Raw genomic sequence first — 17,310 nt, 5'->3', positions numbered from 1 at the left:
TGATCTTGTTTTTCGGAGAGTATTAAAGTGGCGGTTTAGATTATTGAAGTGGTTTTCTATGAGGTACTTATTGATTGGTAGTCAGTGTATTACCTGCAGTAGATAGTGGTTGGCACATCCCCAGTTTGGAGCAGCAGCAATGTCCTGCTGTGGTGTTGTCAGCAGCAAAAGACATTTTAGTCACTTAAAAAGGTCCACCTAAAGAAAATTATTAGCAGTTTAATGTATGCTATATTTAGAAGATAATCACCGCTTAACTTTCCTGTCAGACAGATTTTTCAGAGGGGAAAATGCTGTAATATCAACCAAATATCGCTCTCTCCAAGCCAACCAAACTCCACAGGTAAAAACAGTCATTTTACTTTGCAGAAAACGGGAGTTGTTGATCTACTGCCGCCTCGATCTGTTAGTTTGTTTGTGTTGTAGTGTGACTTTTGTGTTTTAAAAAGATACTTTGGACACACCGAAGTCATGCAATAACACAAACAAATCTAACAGATCACAGCAGCGGTAGACTAGCGACTCCTGTGTTCTGCGAGGTGAAATGACTGATTTTCTTTATGGAGTTTGGTTGGTTTGGAGAGGGCGATATTTGGCTTAAATAACAGCAGTTTCCTGTCAGAAAATCTGTCCGACAGCAAAGTAAAGCAATGAAAATATAAAAAATAGTGTACACTAAACTGATATTGATTTTTTGTTGTTTTTTGTGGACCTTTTTTAAGCGGCTAAAGTCCTTTTTTTTGCCACAGCAGTTCATTGCTCAGCTTCCCCTCTTCCTCTCCTAACTGAGGACATGCTGATTGCCATGTACTGTAATTAATACACAAAAAATACACGTTATTATCACTCATACAACCCGAGTTATTCACTGCACACGTCTGTTTTCCTGCAGCATATTCCCGTCTCCGGACCAGCAGTTGACCACTTCATTAAAACCAGCAGCCCACAACACTGGCGGTTCTCTTCCTGACCTGACCAACATCCAGTTTCCTCCTCCGCTGCCCACCCCGCTCGACTCGGATGATGCAGCAGCCGCCTCGTTCAGCTCCTCCAACAGCACACAGAACCTGGCCAACACGCAAGGTAACGCCACCGACAGTGACGGCGTCCTGCTCACGTTCAACATGAGCAATTTAATTTTCCCACAGTAATGCGCAGGGTATTAATGACTTTTCATTTCAGCGTTTAGCACTCTGCTGCCAGTTTCTCTCTCTGACTGTATGTGTGCTTTTAAAAACTCTTTCCTTATGCCGTAGGAGTGAACACATCTCAGCCCACAGTAACCATGGAAATGCAGCCCGGGCAGGACAACATGGTTCCTCTCATCCTGAATGCAGGAGACTCCCACCAGCACCAGAACCTGCAGCTCTCCCCGACATCTCCACCTCTCACTCTCTCTCAGGTACAGCCCACGCTCTCTGCCCTCTCTATGCATCGGCGATCCCAAGAAAATCCATCATACAAGTTTGATTGATTATTTAATGATTGATTTCATTCATGTTAGACAATTCCCAGTGGTTCAGACTGACCTTCTGCTGTGTTACATTTATGAGGTTGTGTTTGTGGTGCAGAGAACAATAATAATATTCAACAGTACAATACTCTGAATACACTGGCATCAATCCTGCATTTATTTATTTATACTGTACATTTCAACCAACCAATACTCTGATTTAACACTCTTATTTTAGACCCCATTTTCAGCACAATTGTTTAGGTTTATTGTTGTTGTATATAATGAAATATGCATATTTTTTACATGTGTCTTATATTTCTATTTTCTCTACAAATCTTTTTATATATTGTAGTAAAAAGCACATATTTTAAAACACTTCCTAAGTCTATTTTCTTATAGTTTCTCTATACTTATATAATATATTTGTTCTTGAATGGGAACAACTGTAATGAAACCCAATTTCCCTCCAGGTATCAATAAAATATTTCTGAAGCTGAGCAACCTGAAAAGACAATATTTCATCAGATAGGTATAGAATAATCTATTTCTTTTTATAGGTTATAAAGAGTAAATTATATCAATAAATATATTTTACTTTATTTCTGCACATTGCACTTGTTTTAGACCTTATACTGTTTTTTTAATATTTTCATTGTAGATTTTTCTATTTTCTATTTATGATTCTTAACTTTTGCAGTACTTGTTTTTTTTTTTTTTTCCTTCTCTCACAATGTCTCTTGTTATGCACCAAGATACCGAGGCAAATTCCTTCCTACTTGGCAAACATAATTCTGAAAGAAGTCGACTGAGTTGGAAAACGTTGGAAATAAACCCGTTTTCCATAAAACATCAGAACCTCGTGTCTTATTTTGCTGCTGTGCTCCCTCCAGGCGGCCATCAACGCCATGAACCTTGAGCAGCAGCTGTCCCAGTATGCCTTCTTCAACCAGCAGCCGTCGTCCCAGAACCACCAGAGCCAGCAAGTGAGTTTCTCCTCCAGCACTTCGCCCGAGAAAGCTGACAGCTGACTTTCACTCACATATTTTTCATTTCGTGGCTTGATTTTAGCTCAGTGAGAACAAAATGTCTGCAGTGTGAAATTAAGAATTTTGCACCAGTTAAGATCTAGTTTTTACAATCAGAAGCACAGGTCGGTACTTTTAAACACATGAAACTGCAGTGAGAGTATAAACAGGATTAGTTCTTTCTATGAGTGAAGGTGATGTTTGCCAACTGCTTTCCCATATTTAAGTCCAGTATTAATTCTTGCAATCACAATTAATGATACAATGTTTTTTCATATTTTTTCAATTATTGCAATATTTCTGCAAAAACAACACTGTTGCATTGAAGGAATGCTTGATTTTAGCAATCACTGCTGTTTAATGCACCAAATACTCTATTTTTTTCTCTATTTTATTAATAGTGCATTGCAATATTTCAGTAAATATCTTTTAGATGTATTTAATTTCCTATTTCAGTCATTTATGTAAAGATCTTTGACAAATGTGAGCGACTGTGTGCAGCCAGTAAGTTAACAAAAGCAGAACAGCAGCATCCAGATGTGGGCAGACTGTGAACAAATGAGTGAGACAAACAACATCTTAGTTAAAACCAGACCTCCTGCTGTTCATGAAGAGGCTTTGTCCCGACCTTCAAGCACTTTCTCTGTTGGAATAATTTTATAAATCCGATAAAAGGGACCATTTTTAGTAGTTAAGTCTTTTACTTAAATTAATTGACTAATTTAGTCTAAAATTAGCAGCGGGGCAGTACTCTGCATTACAGTCTTTAATATTCCCACCAGAAAACAGACAATTCTTAAACATTTTCCTCAAAAGCAAAGCGAAATTAAATCTGCTCATTAAGATGTTGCTCTCAAATCCATCAGTTTGCCTCGGCGTTTGTGGAAACTCTTCTCTCAATTAAAACTTCGAATCCTGAAGAAGAAACCCGTTTGATGGAGATTTGCTCTGATGTATGGAAGCTTCCGTTCATAAATGAGTCATTCAAACGTAATTTGTTGACTTGGCTTTGAGTCTGAGTCGTGTCATGTTTTCTTAATGCAGTTATCAATATTTGAGCGTAAAAACATCTAATAATGATATTTGACATTTAGTTTGACATTAAAGTATAAAGACTTGTGACAAACGTGCACAAGATATGTAGGGTATGTGACAAAAGAGCGACAGTCAGAATATATATAATATAAAAATAATATTTGAATTGTAAACCACTGGAAATAAACAAAACATGGACTTATATTAAAATGCAAGTTTTAATATACATAATATCGCAGCCTGCAGCCACTCATGCACCACTAACTCTATTTACCTCTCTGCCAACGTACAATAAAAGCAGATGCTGATATAATTTATCTGTCAGGCTGATATACCGTATCTGTTGGGAGCCGATATTAAAACAATAAAGTGCTACTTGATGACCACATGATGTCTGTATCTATTTATGACTTCGCTCTTTATTTTTTTCCAGCAGACGGGTCTGGTCCAGCTGCCATCCTCTGTGAACTCCTGCTCCACGTCAGACAACCAGACGTCCTCGCAAACCAACATGACCATAGACATGAACACGGTGAGCAGCGAGCGGACGCGTCTGTCTGCATCACGTCAGTGTATCACAGAGTCGTGCTGCGACCGCAAAACACAAAACGCGGTGGCGACCTGCTCCTCTTGGCTGGTTCTTGTTTCTTTCCTGATGATGTTTTGGTCTTGATGGGGCGCGTGCCGTCTTCTTAAAGTGTTCAGACTCCTTGATGTTGTGGTTTCAGCTGCAATGATCAGTGGATTAATTAATTAGTGCATTGAAAGAAAATTAGTTGCCAACTATTTTGATAATAAATTAATAGTTTCAGTCATTTTTCAAGCAAATATATCAAACTTTTGCTGCTTCCAGCTTCTTAAATGTTAGGATTTGCTGCTTTTCTTTGTCATTGATGACAGTAAATGAAGAGTCTTTGGGTTTTGGACTGTTTGAGCAATTCGAGGACGTCACTTTGGGCTCTGGGAAACATTTTATTGTCAAAACTATTGATTGATATGATTAAGCATGAAAAAAAAGGATGCACAAATCGTACAAATCGCAGAAGCTGCAGAGATGTTCTCCAGATGTGACAGATGTATAGACGCCAACAAATGTCACATCATCATGATTTTAGTTTAGTTAAATTCAGAGAAAATGAAAATTATGTTGCAAAAAGGATCATTCCCATTAGTCATGAATCATATTGCAATCAATGCTTCATGGAAATAATCGACAAATTGCTCAGTAATGAACCTAATTGTTAGCTGCAGCCCTGATTGTGATATGAAGTTGTTTTAGTGATGACTAACATCAAAAATAAAACAAAATTGTATGTGTATAGCAGTGTAATTGTGCTTTCTCTTTTATTTAACATTTATGCTTAAACACAGATCCCTTTTTGATAATTTATTGTTTTGCTTTGCAGTTTTTTTTTTTTTGCACAAAGCAAAGACAAAAAACTCCCAAATTAATGCAGGAAACAAAAGCACAACAAAACATCAAGGAATCTAAATGCTTTTGCAAGGCTCTGCGCGTCCTTCAGATCTTGGCTCTGGCTGCTCTACTTCTGTTGCAGTGGGAATGTGTTTGGATAACTGCAGAAATGAAGTGGCCTACATTCTCCCAGTCTCAGTTATAGACTTTGCAGTGCAGGGTCAAGTGAAACACTGCGAGGAAACACAGCGTTCTGTTAATTTAACCACAAATGCGAATCTAATCTGCTGTTCTCCGCCCGATTGTACGCACTGCTGCGTTTTCAGAGAGGTTTGCCTCCGTTTCTAAGCTGAAGCAAATACAGTTAGAGTGAGATAATGGAAAATACTGTCATCTTTCAGTTTCTGGAGAGTTCAAACAGGTATACTCCAGAAATTATTAGAGCTCTGGTTTATATCTGTGTCTAGAGACTTTGAACTGCTTTATCACTTCTCTGTCTCATGCTACCAATATTTTGAGAGCTAATCTATCAGTAGATTGGGAATGTGGAGCTTTGAACTCCTGTTGGCTTTTGATTGATGAGATATTCTTCGTCTGATATGCCTCCAAATCTGAATTACTTGATAGTTTATCTGTTATTTACAATGATAGTAACTTTAATGTGTTTATTTCAACAATTACGGTTGTGTATTGCTTAAGTCAAGTTGATTTTTGTCATCAGAATAGAAACCTTTGTTTTTTTAGTTTGTGCAAATATTCTTGTTTTGATTTTTTTTTTTGTTGTTGGATGAGCAGATTGAAAAGAGCAGATATGACAGAACAGAACAAAAGCGAGCAGAGACGTTTCTCTCTGATCCTCCAGTTTTGCAGTATTCATTCGCTTAGCTTGGATTGCTGGCAACATTTTTCCTCTCCTAATTAATCCCCTGTGGTTTTCTCTGTTTCTCCCAGATCTTTCTCAGTGTTATTAATGCATTGATGTGACACGTAGCACATGCTGTTCACTACTCTAATTATTTTAATTGTATTTCAGCATCAGATGCTAGTATTCTGGGTTACAAAAATCAATAGTTTCGTGATTCCTCAGCTGAACTGACGCTTGCTGAAGGTAAACTGGATAACCTACAGTAAGACAAGCACCACAGATACGTGCACTTAACAAAAATAGAAATGCAACATTTTTGTTTTTGCTCCCATTTTTCATAAAGTAAATAAATCTAAGACTTCTTCTGTGCAAACAAAAAGTTTATCTCTCTCAAATTTTGCTCATGTTTGTTGAAATCCATAGTTAGTGAGTACTTCTCCCATTGCAAAGATCCATCTACCTGACAGGTGTGGCTTAGAGCATGATTATTGTACAGGTGTGCCATGGACTGGTCACAACAAGACACTAAACAAGGGCTGTTTCACATAGATACCATTTTTTTCTCCACAGGAGGGCAAAGTCATGTCCTGCCCTACTCTTTCTATGATTGTCTTACCCTGATATTCTTACAGCTGGTTCACGCTACATGTTGTAGCAGTGCGTGATGACACGGTGTTGCAGCTCGCACACGCTGTGGTGTCCACACAGGCTGCCTTTCTGCTGCTGAAAGTTATGTCTTTCTACATAAAGTTTGTAGAAGAGTTTGAATAGAAGAAAAAGTTGTTCTCTGAATGCAATCAGTGATTTTCCCCTCGTTCAGAGAGGGAGGGATGAATGGATAGAGGGAGAAGAGAAAAGAGGGAAAGAAAAAAAAAAACTGTCTTTTAACTTTTGATGAAGTGTGGCTGCAGCAGCACCTGACACATGTCTGAGCAGTGCTGTACACGCGGGCTCTGTGGACACTCTAATCTGTTAATACGGGCACCAAAATGAAAACCAACAGGTAACGGCACGCACATGCGCTGCTCGAGCATGCAGTGTGAACCGGCCGTTACGCTAACCAATCACTCCTCGTGCCTAATCCAAACCAAGCCAATCAACAAAGGCCACATGTCCACACAGCATTTTTCTGGTAGAAAGTTCTGGCAGGTTGCTGGGATGAAGGATCTGTGCAGGTGAAAAACTACCCTGCCTTAGCTCTGCCCTTAATTTTTAGTATTTATTTGTATCTATTTGTCTATCTATCTCTGAAAACGTCCTTACGCATGGCCGGTCTTGAGTCGAGCAGCTGTACACGCTGGTTAACCCCCTTAAGTTTCTTCACAATAAAAGTCCCCTGACATTTTGTCATCTAAAAGCTTTTATTATGAAGCAGCAAAATCAGGAAGTGTTGGATTTTCACCAGCACTAAATCAACATGACACCTATCAGCTGGAAGCAAACATGAAACAGTAAAATGAAGCAGATACCTGAAAGTACAAACAGCGACGCAGGAGAGAAATTAAAGTTCAGACCACAGAGATTCAGTTAGAAGCGACAAAAGAACTGAGAGCTGAACAGACTTTTAATAAACACCTTTCTCTCTGCTCTGCTGCACAGATATGAGCTGAGTCTTGGCTCTCTGGCATATTAGAAAAAAAACAGAAACACTCCTCCCTTTTCTTGGTTACCAGGGTCACAAGTCCCCATCTAATCAATGATTGGTTGCCTGAAAAAAAGTGATGGTGAGGACACCAGTGCCTTTCTGAAAAGTTCAGAGATTTTCAACAAGAAACGCTTGGAGCAGCTGCACAAAGAAGGTGGTCGGATGCTGCTGCAGACACTCTCTCCTCATTGGGAACAATTCGGCCCTAGCCAGTCAGAAACGGAACAGGGCAGGTCATCACTTTGCCCTCCTGTGGAAAAAATTGGTATATATACCTATGTGAAATAGCCATAGTTCAGTGTTTAATAACCTGTCAGGTGTATGGGTTATCTTGGCAAAGGAGAAGTGCTCAATAATGCAGATTTTAACAAGTTTGTGAGCAAAATTTGAGAGAAATAAACCTTTTCTGTGCATATAAGAAGTCTTATATCTTTTACGAAAGTGTTGCGTTTATGTGTTGAGTACATAACAAAGCTCCATATGCAGTGTGAGCACATTTACACACACATATGCCAATAAAGGACACCCTCCACTGTGAATAACCCAAACATATCCTCTTGTATCAGGCCTCCTCCCTCCAACAGTACCGCACTAGGGTCGGATCCTCTGCCAATCAGTCTCCAACCTCCCCCGTCTCCAATCAAGGCTTCTCACCTGGAGGCTCGCCTCAAGTAAGGGCGTGTGAACCAGTGAGCTGCTGTATAAACGTCACCACCGTCCCCTGCTTCGTAGTTCTGTGGTTATCGTTGACGAGTAGGACTCTGTGGCTGCCCCCCCCCCCCTACAAGCTGCTTGTATTGTGTTGACATTAGCAGATCTGGGCAAAAAAATTAATAAAAAATGTCTGTATTTTCTTAAATAGTTGTTTACTTACCTATTCACTTAGTTTGCTTCTATAAAAATATAAGTGTGGAAAAAAGATAGGAGGATATTTTTCACAGCTGACATTTTAACATGTAAAAACAGGAAATTCACAGGTGTTTTCTTTCTGTGAAAGTTTCCCAACATGCAAAACACCATAATTAATGACACTAATTACATCTGTGGTTTTCATGCTAAGACATGACAAAAGGAAGCCAAAATAAATGTTGTAGTTTAAGGAAACATTTTGGGAGAACAACAACTTTGTGATACTTAACATGTTAAAGGGATAGTTTGGATTATTTAAGGTGGGGTTCTTTGATGTATATAGTGTATTACCTACAGGAGGTGGTGTCCGGGGCAGTTTAGAGAAGCAGAAGGAGTAATGGTGTAGGAAGCTAAGCAGTGAACTTCTGTGGACAGAGTCAGCAACAAAACATATTTTAGCCGCCTAAAAAAATGCTATATTTAGACTATTTTCGTCAGACAGCCTTCTCTGATGGGAAACTGTTGTTATATAAACAAAAAATCACCCTCTCCAAACCAACCAACCAACCTCCATTGGAAAAATTGGTCATTTAACCTTCAAGATGCTGATCTAGTGTTGCCTCGATTGGTTAGTTTATTTGTGTTAGTTTGTGACTTTGGCATTTTAAAGAGTTAGTTCAGATTCTCCAAAGTGACACGGTAACACAAAAAAAGCTAACTCATCGAGGCAGCGGTAGTCAAGCAACTCACATGTTCTCCGAGGTGAAGTTGCTGTTTTTGCCAATGGAGTCTAGTTGAGCAAAAATAAAAAATATTCCAAATTTAGCTTACATTTAAAACAATATTGGCTTTTATAAGGTAGACTAAAATATGTTTTGCCTCTGACTCTTAGTTTCTGTGCTGCTTCTCCAAACTGCGGGTGTTGTCGACCGCAATCTACCGTAGATAATACACTGACTGGATAAGTGCCGCATACAACTCCACTTTAAATAATCTGAAGTATCCCTTTTAATTCTCACAGGAAACCTGTACAACACAATTAACAACGTTTTAAACTGTCATAATAAGATTACAGTAACAGGTTTTAACATTAATTACTGGTACGTTGTGGAGTTTGGAGTACGAAGTCCCAGTTTTGCCCAGATCTGACCACCAGTCTCTTAAAACACTCAGTGTCGTTGGTGTGTTGTTATGTAGCTGTGTCCCTGACCTTCCTTCTCTGCTGCTTTTGTGGTATTTGCGTTGCATCTCCACTGTTTTCCTCCCCAGTCTTGCTCTATAAGGCTCTGTACTGGAGTTTTTTTTTTTTTTCTATGTTCATCAGATCTCTGTGTTTATTGTGGTTTTGCACCAGCATGGGGGATTTGAGGTAGCATGGAAGGGGAGATGGTAACCCCACCCCCCTCGAAGCATTGTCTTGTTTTGTTTTGTTTTGTTTTTTTTGAGGAGGTGGAGCTGCAAATGGTTCCCATGGCTGAATCTCAACAAACTGAACCTTGCTTGCAGGGTGGCGCTTTAAGATAAACTAAACACACCCAAGGTAAACATAGACCGGGGTTGTTGATCTGCATCAGACTCAGCTGAAGCATTTGAGATTTGAAACCCTGGCAAGGAAGTGGGACTGTAAATCGTTTACTGCTTCATTGTTTTTTTGTTTTTTGAAAGATTCCCTAAATAAAACCTTAAATTCCATGTTTAAATGTGCATGGTGTGTTAGATTCAGTGCTGAACCTTTACTCAAGCAAAGCATTTTAGCAAAGCCTTTTCTTTTACTGAATCATGTGACTTTGTGTGTCTGAGATGCAGAGAAAGGGAAACGTGGCGAGCGAGAGTGATGATCACATACGTCGTGTGAATGCGTTTCTGCATGTTTGTCCCGTTGTTTGCTCTGTTCTCTCCTGAGCTGAAGCGGCTCACTCGCAGTCCTGAGGTTATCCACGGGCTAAACCGCAACTGACAAGCTGCGCGCTCTATTATCCTGCTCTGCCCTGTGGGGACATCTGCAGCACACGCGGATAATTTGGTTTTGAACTAGGAGGAGCACGGGCTGAGAATATGATCCAATTACTTATACATTAAGAGGCCACGATGAAACAGGAGAACTTCTGCTGCTGGTTCAGCGAGGACATTCAAATGAGAAACTTCAAGAGAATTAGCTCACGCCGACTGCATGAGTCAGTGGAGGGAGAATAAAGTCACAAAGGGGATTATATTTTCAATGATTCCCTTTATTTCATGTGAATTTTATTCCATTTGGTCGGTGTTAATTAAAACACCAAGGCCAGAAGGCAGCAGAGGAGGATCCTGTGGAGGGAAACGAAGGCGTCTCTGTCCTGCTCTTTACTTCACTGATATTTGACATTTGGAGGGTTTCGGTATTAATTAGGGATGTAACAATAAATCAAAAATGGTGTTTAAAAAAAGTGACTGTGAAAATATCTTCTGCAATATAACATAGTTAATTGTTTTATTTTATTTTATTTCATTTTATAAAAGGCCGACTGCTGCACTGTTTTTGTTTCGCGGTTGAACATGCATAATTCAGACATTATTCATGGCAGTGTTTTGCACATATTTAGATCACGGCTGGCTACTTTTATTTCATTTAATTGTGCATTTTAATTAAACAATAGTTGAAACGGCTAATAATCAATTAATCATTCATGATAAGTAAGATACGAAAGTTAACGTTTTCTTATTCAACATATTAATACATTTTTAATCGGTTGAATTCTTATCAGGGATTAATTGATTAATGATTGATCATAAATGTACCTACCATTCTTTGTTAAAAGGAAAAACAAATTTTGCTTCTATTTAAAAAAACAAAACAAAAACTATACACATTTAATAAAGGATATTTTTCAATTAGTCATTTTCTTTGTTTTTTTAATATTCTGATAAATATTGTGCATTAATAATAATATATATTATGATATATTATATATTATAAATATTGTATATATTGTTTTATAATGGTATTATCTTACTGCACGTTTTTGGTATTGTTACATCCCTAATAATTACTTTATAGTAACTTTTTCATATCTTATGGATCTTATTCGTGCAATCAATAGTTTTTTTTATGTAATTGTTTTCTTATTCATTAATTTAGTCTTTTATTTAGTTCCTTATTTCACACTCCTGATTTGCAGTTTTCAGTCGTTTCCATACATTTTTTGAGGTGTTTCTGGAGTTAGGAAAATGCTGCCAAAGTGGGTGAAAATGTTTAAGTTGTTCTCGTCATTAAATTTTCATGCATAGTCTCCTGTGATAGTGGATGTACAGTATCTGCCATCGGCAGTATCGGCTACATCTGTTTATCACAGCAAACACTGTAAATAATGCAGGATTTTTGGCAAACATTGCGTTTACATTTATTATTGAAGGAGGATGCTACAAATTCCCCGTTGGACTGTCTGATGTTTTGTGTCTTTGTCATGTTTTAAGAGAGAAGTTGCTTCTGAATTATGTGCTTGTAACCTGATTGTTTACTGCTTCTTCTGTGTCCCATCCCTGATACTGTCAGTGCACACTGAAGCCATGTTATATATATTCACCACAAAATCAAAGGTGCATCTTTTTCCCCTGGCCTGCAGTGAATCTATTTATCCATCTAGTTTTCTTTGGTGTGAGTTGCTGAGTTTTGGAGATAACAGCAGATATAACGGCAGGCCTGGTTCCAGACCAAAAAATAAATAAATAAAAATGGTGTAGGTGTTTTTGTGAACAAATCTTTATTTGCAAACAGTGCAAAAGTGACAGATACAAAGTTTTACAAATAAATCCCTCACCCCCGCCTCCCTCGTCATGCCTCCCCATAAGAACAGCCCCCTGAACAGCCCACCCCGGGGTCTCCCATGGACTGCTCAACCTTAATTACTTAAGAAAGGTCTAACATACAGTGTTCCTTGTTCAAGACACAAGGAGCTTATTCTTTATTTGCACAGCTGTGTGTGACTACATCTCCAAAGTGGAGGATTTTGTGTTATCAATTCAGGCAGTAGAAAGCTCAGAAAACACAATGTCATGAAAATATGTCTAATATTTCCTGGTACTGGAGATCATGACTGAACTCTAAGTTTTTTGGCAGCTGCAAAACCTCCCAGTAGCAACTCGAGGTGTCTTTCATGTAGTTCTGACTGAGAATCATCACTAAGGAGCAGCACAGTTGGATTGTGTATTATGTGTATTAATTCAGCTCCAGCAGTGTAGGTGTTAAGGGTCCCAGTGTGGGCCCTGACGAGCAGATTATGCTGAAACACAACTGTGAAAAGTTGAAAACTTCTCTGTTCTCTAGTGAATAAAGCATGTTGTTCCTTTTCGGCAACAGTTTGCTTTATGAGTCAGAACAGCAGCAATGGTATGTTGATATCCGCAGAGCTGTTGTGCACAGCTGTTTATCTTCATTAAATCACCTGAAAACAACACCAGGCTGCTGCGGTATAACCATACAGACCCCTACACACCACAGGCTGGTCAATTATAACTCCATTTTCTGCTTTATCTGTTTTCCTGCCAACCGTATCACCGCGCTGGCTACACCAGTGGTGCTAATGCTGCAGGTCATTCGAGTAGGACGCCATTAATGTTTACATCCCACGCTGTCACGATCACATGCCTCTCCGTTCATGAGTAGATACACGCTTCCTTCTGCATGGTATAAAAAAATAGTTCCTACGTGAAACTGCTCACTAAAAGAGAATTTGATGTTAAGTTGTTTAAACTTCTATTTTTTTTGGTGATTATCACAATGCCAAAGTGCCATCTAGGTCCATTATATTTGAAAGAAGGCGGGTGTAGATGTAGATGGATAAATAGCTCCAGAGGGAAGAGGAAAAATATGTCTTTTTGATTTTGAGGTGAACTGTCCTTTTATTGAGCACACATCAATCTTTCTCTTCTCTCCACAAATATTATAACATACACACATAGAATGCTGAATGCATCAGTAAATGCGAACTGGCTGGGAATTTAGCAAACTTAACTTAAAAGAATCACATTTCCAGATGTTGTGAGGAGACATTTTGTTGTTCCAGTCCTGTTGCTGCTTTGACTGTGTCCTTTTCATGCTCCACATTTTACGTTAAATGTATAAATCTGCAGCCTGGATGAAGAACATGCATAGTTGATGGTCCGTACTAGAAGCCTAGTCTGAATTTAGTCGGAATAAACAGATGTGGCCTGTTTGTTGTTGCAGCACAACTCCATACTGGGCAGCGTGTTTGCAGACTTCTACGACCAGCAGCTCCCGTCCATCCAGGCCAGCGCTCTCTCACAGCAGGTCAGACAAAAGCCTACGTGTCTGTATTCATATCTACTCCTCGCTTCAAAGTGACCGTACGGTCGATACAGCAGCTACAGCCGTGATGTTTTTGTCTGTTGTGATTGCCAGTTGGAGCAGTTCAACATGATTGAAACCCCCATCAGCTCCGACAGCCTCTATAACCAGACCTCCACCCTCAACTACTCCCAGGCGCTTATGATGGGTTTGACTGGTGGCCACTGCAACCTGCAGGACTCGCAGCAGCTGGGCTACAGTAGCCATGGCAACATCCCCAACATCATTCTCACAGGTGCTGCTTCGACATATCATGTGGCTCACTTAAGTCTTACAGCGTGAGGCTTGTAGAGAGCCGCGGCACGATGCTGCTGCTGCTGCTTCTCGTGTTGAAAAGGTTTCCACAATCACAAACCAGAATAAAGCCTTTGTGCTTCATATTTTCTTGTATGTGTAAATCTTGATGTAGTGACAGTTTCTCTGATACTGCGTCAACAAAAGCTGAATATTATAAACCTCACAAAGATTTATAGCTGGGCTGTGATAATGCATTAGATGTTAATGGTGTAGCTAATAAAAAGGATGTAAATGGCCTGGCCTTGTTTTTAAGCAACATATTTGAAGGAAATTACTAATAAAGCTGCAACAATTAATTGATTAATTAACCAAATTAGATTCTGAGTATTTTGATAATAAGTTCATTGTTTAGGTAATTTTTCAAGCAAGAGTATTAAACATTTACTGGTTCCAGCTTCCTAAAAGTGAGGATTTGCTGCTTTTCTTTGTGATTTCTAACAGTAAATTAAGAGTCTTCAGGTTTTTTGAAGATGTCATTTTCACAATTTTTTGACATTTTATAGACTAAATTATTAATCTTTTAATTGTGAAAAAATTGCCCCAATTGCAGTTGCAGCCCTAATCTCTAAATGAGTGACTGTGAGCTCTGAATAACTGGGAAACGCTGACATATCCTACTTGTTTTCCAGATCTTGAGGATCGCTGACAGAGCGTTCAGTGAATCCACAATTTCAAATAAATTCCCCTGAGACTGAAAATAAAAAACATCATTTTTGCAGGGGAAATCTATACGAGTGGGACTGTCAGATTTATCACCAGCAACAGATTCACAACTTAAAGGGACAGTCAGGATTTTTTCAAGCGGGACTCTTTGAGGTACTTAACCATAGTCTCTGTGTTAGCTACAGCAGATGCCTCAGTTAGGAGAAGCAGCAGGAGTACTGGCGCAGGAAGCGAAGCAATGAACTACTGTGGGCAGGACGACAAATCTTTGCAGATGGGAAACCGCAGTTATTTAAGCCAAATATCACTTTCTCCAAACCAACCAAACTCCATAGACAAAACCAGTAATTTTACCTTGCAGGACACGGAAGTTGATCACACATTGACACAAACAAACTAACAGATTGAGGCAGCGGTGAGTAAAAAAGAGTGATATTTGCCCTATATAACCATGGTTCTCTGTCTGAAAAGGCTGTCTAGTTTACACTTTTGCTGCTGACCCGGTCCACAGCAGCACATTGCTTAGCTTCCATCACCGGTACCCCTGCTGCTTCTCCACACTGGGACGTTGCCGACTGCCTGCCTGCCACCGACTGTGGATAAGTACCTCATATAACCCCACCTCAAACAGTAAACCAATTAAAATTGTATTTAACAGGACTTAGTTTTCCCTTCAGTTGCTTGTGAGAATTGGCAGTGTCTGTTGTTAACTGTCTCTTTGCTGACATGTGTAATTAGGATGTCAAGATGTCAGGCTTCTCACAGCGAGTTATTATCAAATCATAACCCAGACTTGTCAACATTCTGTCTCTTCTTCCTGCCATTGATTTCTAATTTTAACCAGCGAGCCGTCCCTCTCCTCCTTAAAAAGCCTCTCGGAGATAAACATCCGCCAACTAATGTCTTTAACTGCTAATCATTGTTTTAACTTGCTGTCTCTCTTCTGCTCAGTGAGCGGAGAGTCTCCTCCCAGCCTGCCCAAGGACCTGACGGGCTCGCTGTCCACAGATGTCAGCTTCGACATCGACTCCCAGTTCCCGCTGGACGATCTGAAAATTGACCCGCTGACGCTCGATGGCCTGCACATGCTCAATGACCCGGACATGGTCCTCGCCGACCCCGCCACAGAGGACGCGTTTCGCCTCGACCGGCTCTAACCACCGCCCGTGCGCAGGTGTGTGGATGCCGCTGCCCCGGGAGCGGGGAGGAAGGTGGGGAGCAGGGGGTTTGCGTCAGGGAGGATGAAACCGAGAGGAGCGGATTTCTTCTCGAGCGCGCCGGTGGAGACCTCGTCCGGGCAGAGCACCGATTCCACACCAACCAACCACAATCAAACCACACAAGAGAGCTTTTAAAAGAAACGATCGTTGTGGGAAAATGTTTTAGAAGACTGCTGCCAGCCTCCCGTCTCTTCAGAAGCCGGAAAGATGGTTTACGACTGATGACACTCGAGTTATGGTATGAATGATGTTGCAAATGACACATCCAGTTTTGATTTATTTTAGAAGCCTCGTTTTGGTCTTTGATTCTCCATCGGTGACTGACTGAACCAAGTCTGCAAGCAAACCCCTAACAATCTACAACACACTTACTCTCTCTGTGCCAAGCTGCTTGTTCTCAGTAGTACATTCAGCCTGGATATTAAAGAGACAGATTATTTGAAGTGGGGTTGTGTGAGTTCAGCAGTCAGTTTATTACCTGCAGTAGATCGTGGTCGACACGCCCCCCTGGTTTGAAGAAACAGAGCAATGTACTGCTGTGGACAGGGTCAGCAACAAAACTTATTTTAGCTACTTAAAAAAGGTCCACCTATATGGAAGTAATGTTGGGGGACGTTACTTTTGACACTAACTTGTAAAGTAAACAGTAACTTACTGAGAAAAGCTGTAGTTTTGCGTTACCAAAAACCTCTTTGTGATTCCTTGTACATGTTGGTTATATTGTCCTGACAATCTGAGAACGTGGTCCTGTGTCTGTCCTCTATCTCAAATGCAAAAAAAATGGCGACAGGTGCAGGGTGTAGAAATGCACTAAAATTGAAATGGTAATGGATTTGAAAACATAACACGTTAACTGAGTATTTGAATCACCAAACTAATGCATTATATCGTGCAAAAAAGGAATTTGAGTAATTTAATGCATTACTTTGTAACGCTTTACCTTCAACACTGAAAATAATCAATGTCAGTTTAAGCGCATGCAATATTTAGAATATTTTCACCGCCTTACTTTGCTGTCAGACAGCCTTTTCTGATGAGAAACAGCTGTTATATAGACCAAATATTGCTCTCTGCAGCGTAACATAAGCCAAATAGGGTTAGCAACAAAATGTATTTTAGCCAGCTAAAAAAAATCACTATCAGTTTGATTGTTTTTACAATATTTTCACTGCTTTACTTTGCTGTCAGAAAGCCTTTGCAGATGGGAAACTGCCGATGGGAAACTGCCGAATATCGCTCTCTGCAAACCAACCAAACTCCAGTGACAAAATCAGTAATTTTACCCTGCAGAACATGGGAGTTGCACTGCATCAGTGGCTTAATTTGGTTGTGTCGTTGTGTGACTAAAGTGAATATGAGCTAACCTTTTAAAACACCTAAGTCACACATAACGCAAACAAACTAACCGATCAAGGTAGCAGTAGACCAACAACTCCTGTGTTATATGAGGTAAAATGACTCTTTTTGCTTAAGGAGTTTGGTTACTTTGGAGAGAGCGAT

General features: G+C 39.8%; 1 protein-coding gene across 4 annotated transcripts in view; it reads left to right on the top strand.

Annotated features, from left to right (window-relative positions):
* crtc1a (CREB regulated transcription coactivator 1a) overlaps positions 1-16,330 on the top strand; it is a 29,960-nt gene extending 13,630 nt beyond the window's left edge. For 2 of the 4 annotated variants that reach the window (XM_084732974.1, XM_084732971.1), the window contains 7 exons: positions 893-1,083; positions 1,257-1,402; positions 2,347-2,439; positions 3,950-4,048; positions 13,490-13,573; positions 13,685-13,865; positions 15,542-16,330. In XM_084732974.1, the coding sequence (XP_084589100.1) occupies positions 893-1,083; positions 1,257-1,402; positions 2,347-2,439; positions 3,950-4,048; positions 13,490-13,573; positions 13,685-13,865; positions 15,542-15,747 (1,000 nt within the window). In that variant the 3' untranslated portion in view covers positions 15,748-16,330. Of the gene's footprint in view, positions 1-892; positions 1,084-1,256; positions 1,403-2,346; positions 2,440-3,949; positions 4,049-8,006; positions 8,112-13,489; positions 13,574-13,684; positions 13,866-15,541 lie in introns of all 4 variants that reach the window. The other 2 variants (XM_084732973.1, XM_084732972.1) reach the window with 2 other exon arrangements.
* The last annotated feature ends 980 nt before the right edge of the window (positions 16,331-17,310 follow it).

Source organism: Lutjanus erythropterus, chromosome 12, assembly GCF_056507025.1.
Source record: "Lutjanus erythropterus isolate fLutEry1 chromosome 12, fLutEry1.hap2, whole genome shotgun sequence".
NCBI classification, from domain to species: Eukaryota; Metazoa; Chordata; class Actinopteri; order Lutjaniformes; family Lutjanidae; genus Lutjanus; species Lutjanus erythropterus.
This window is presented reverse-complemented; position numbering and strand designations above follow the sequence as displayed.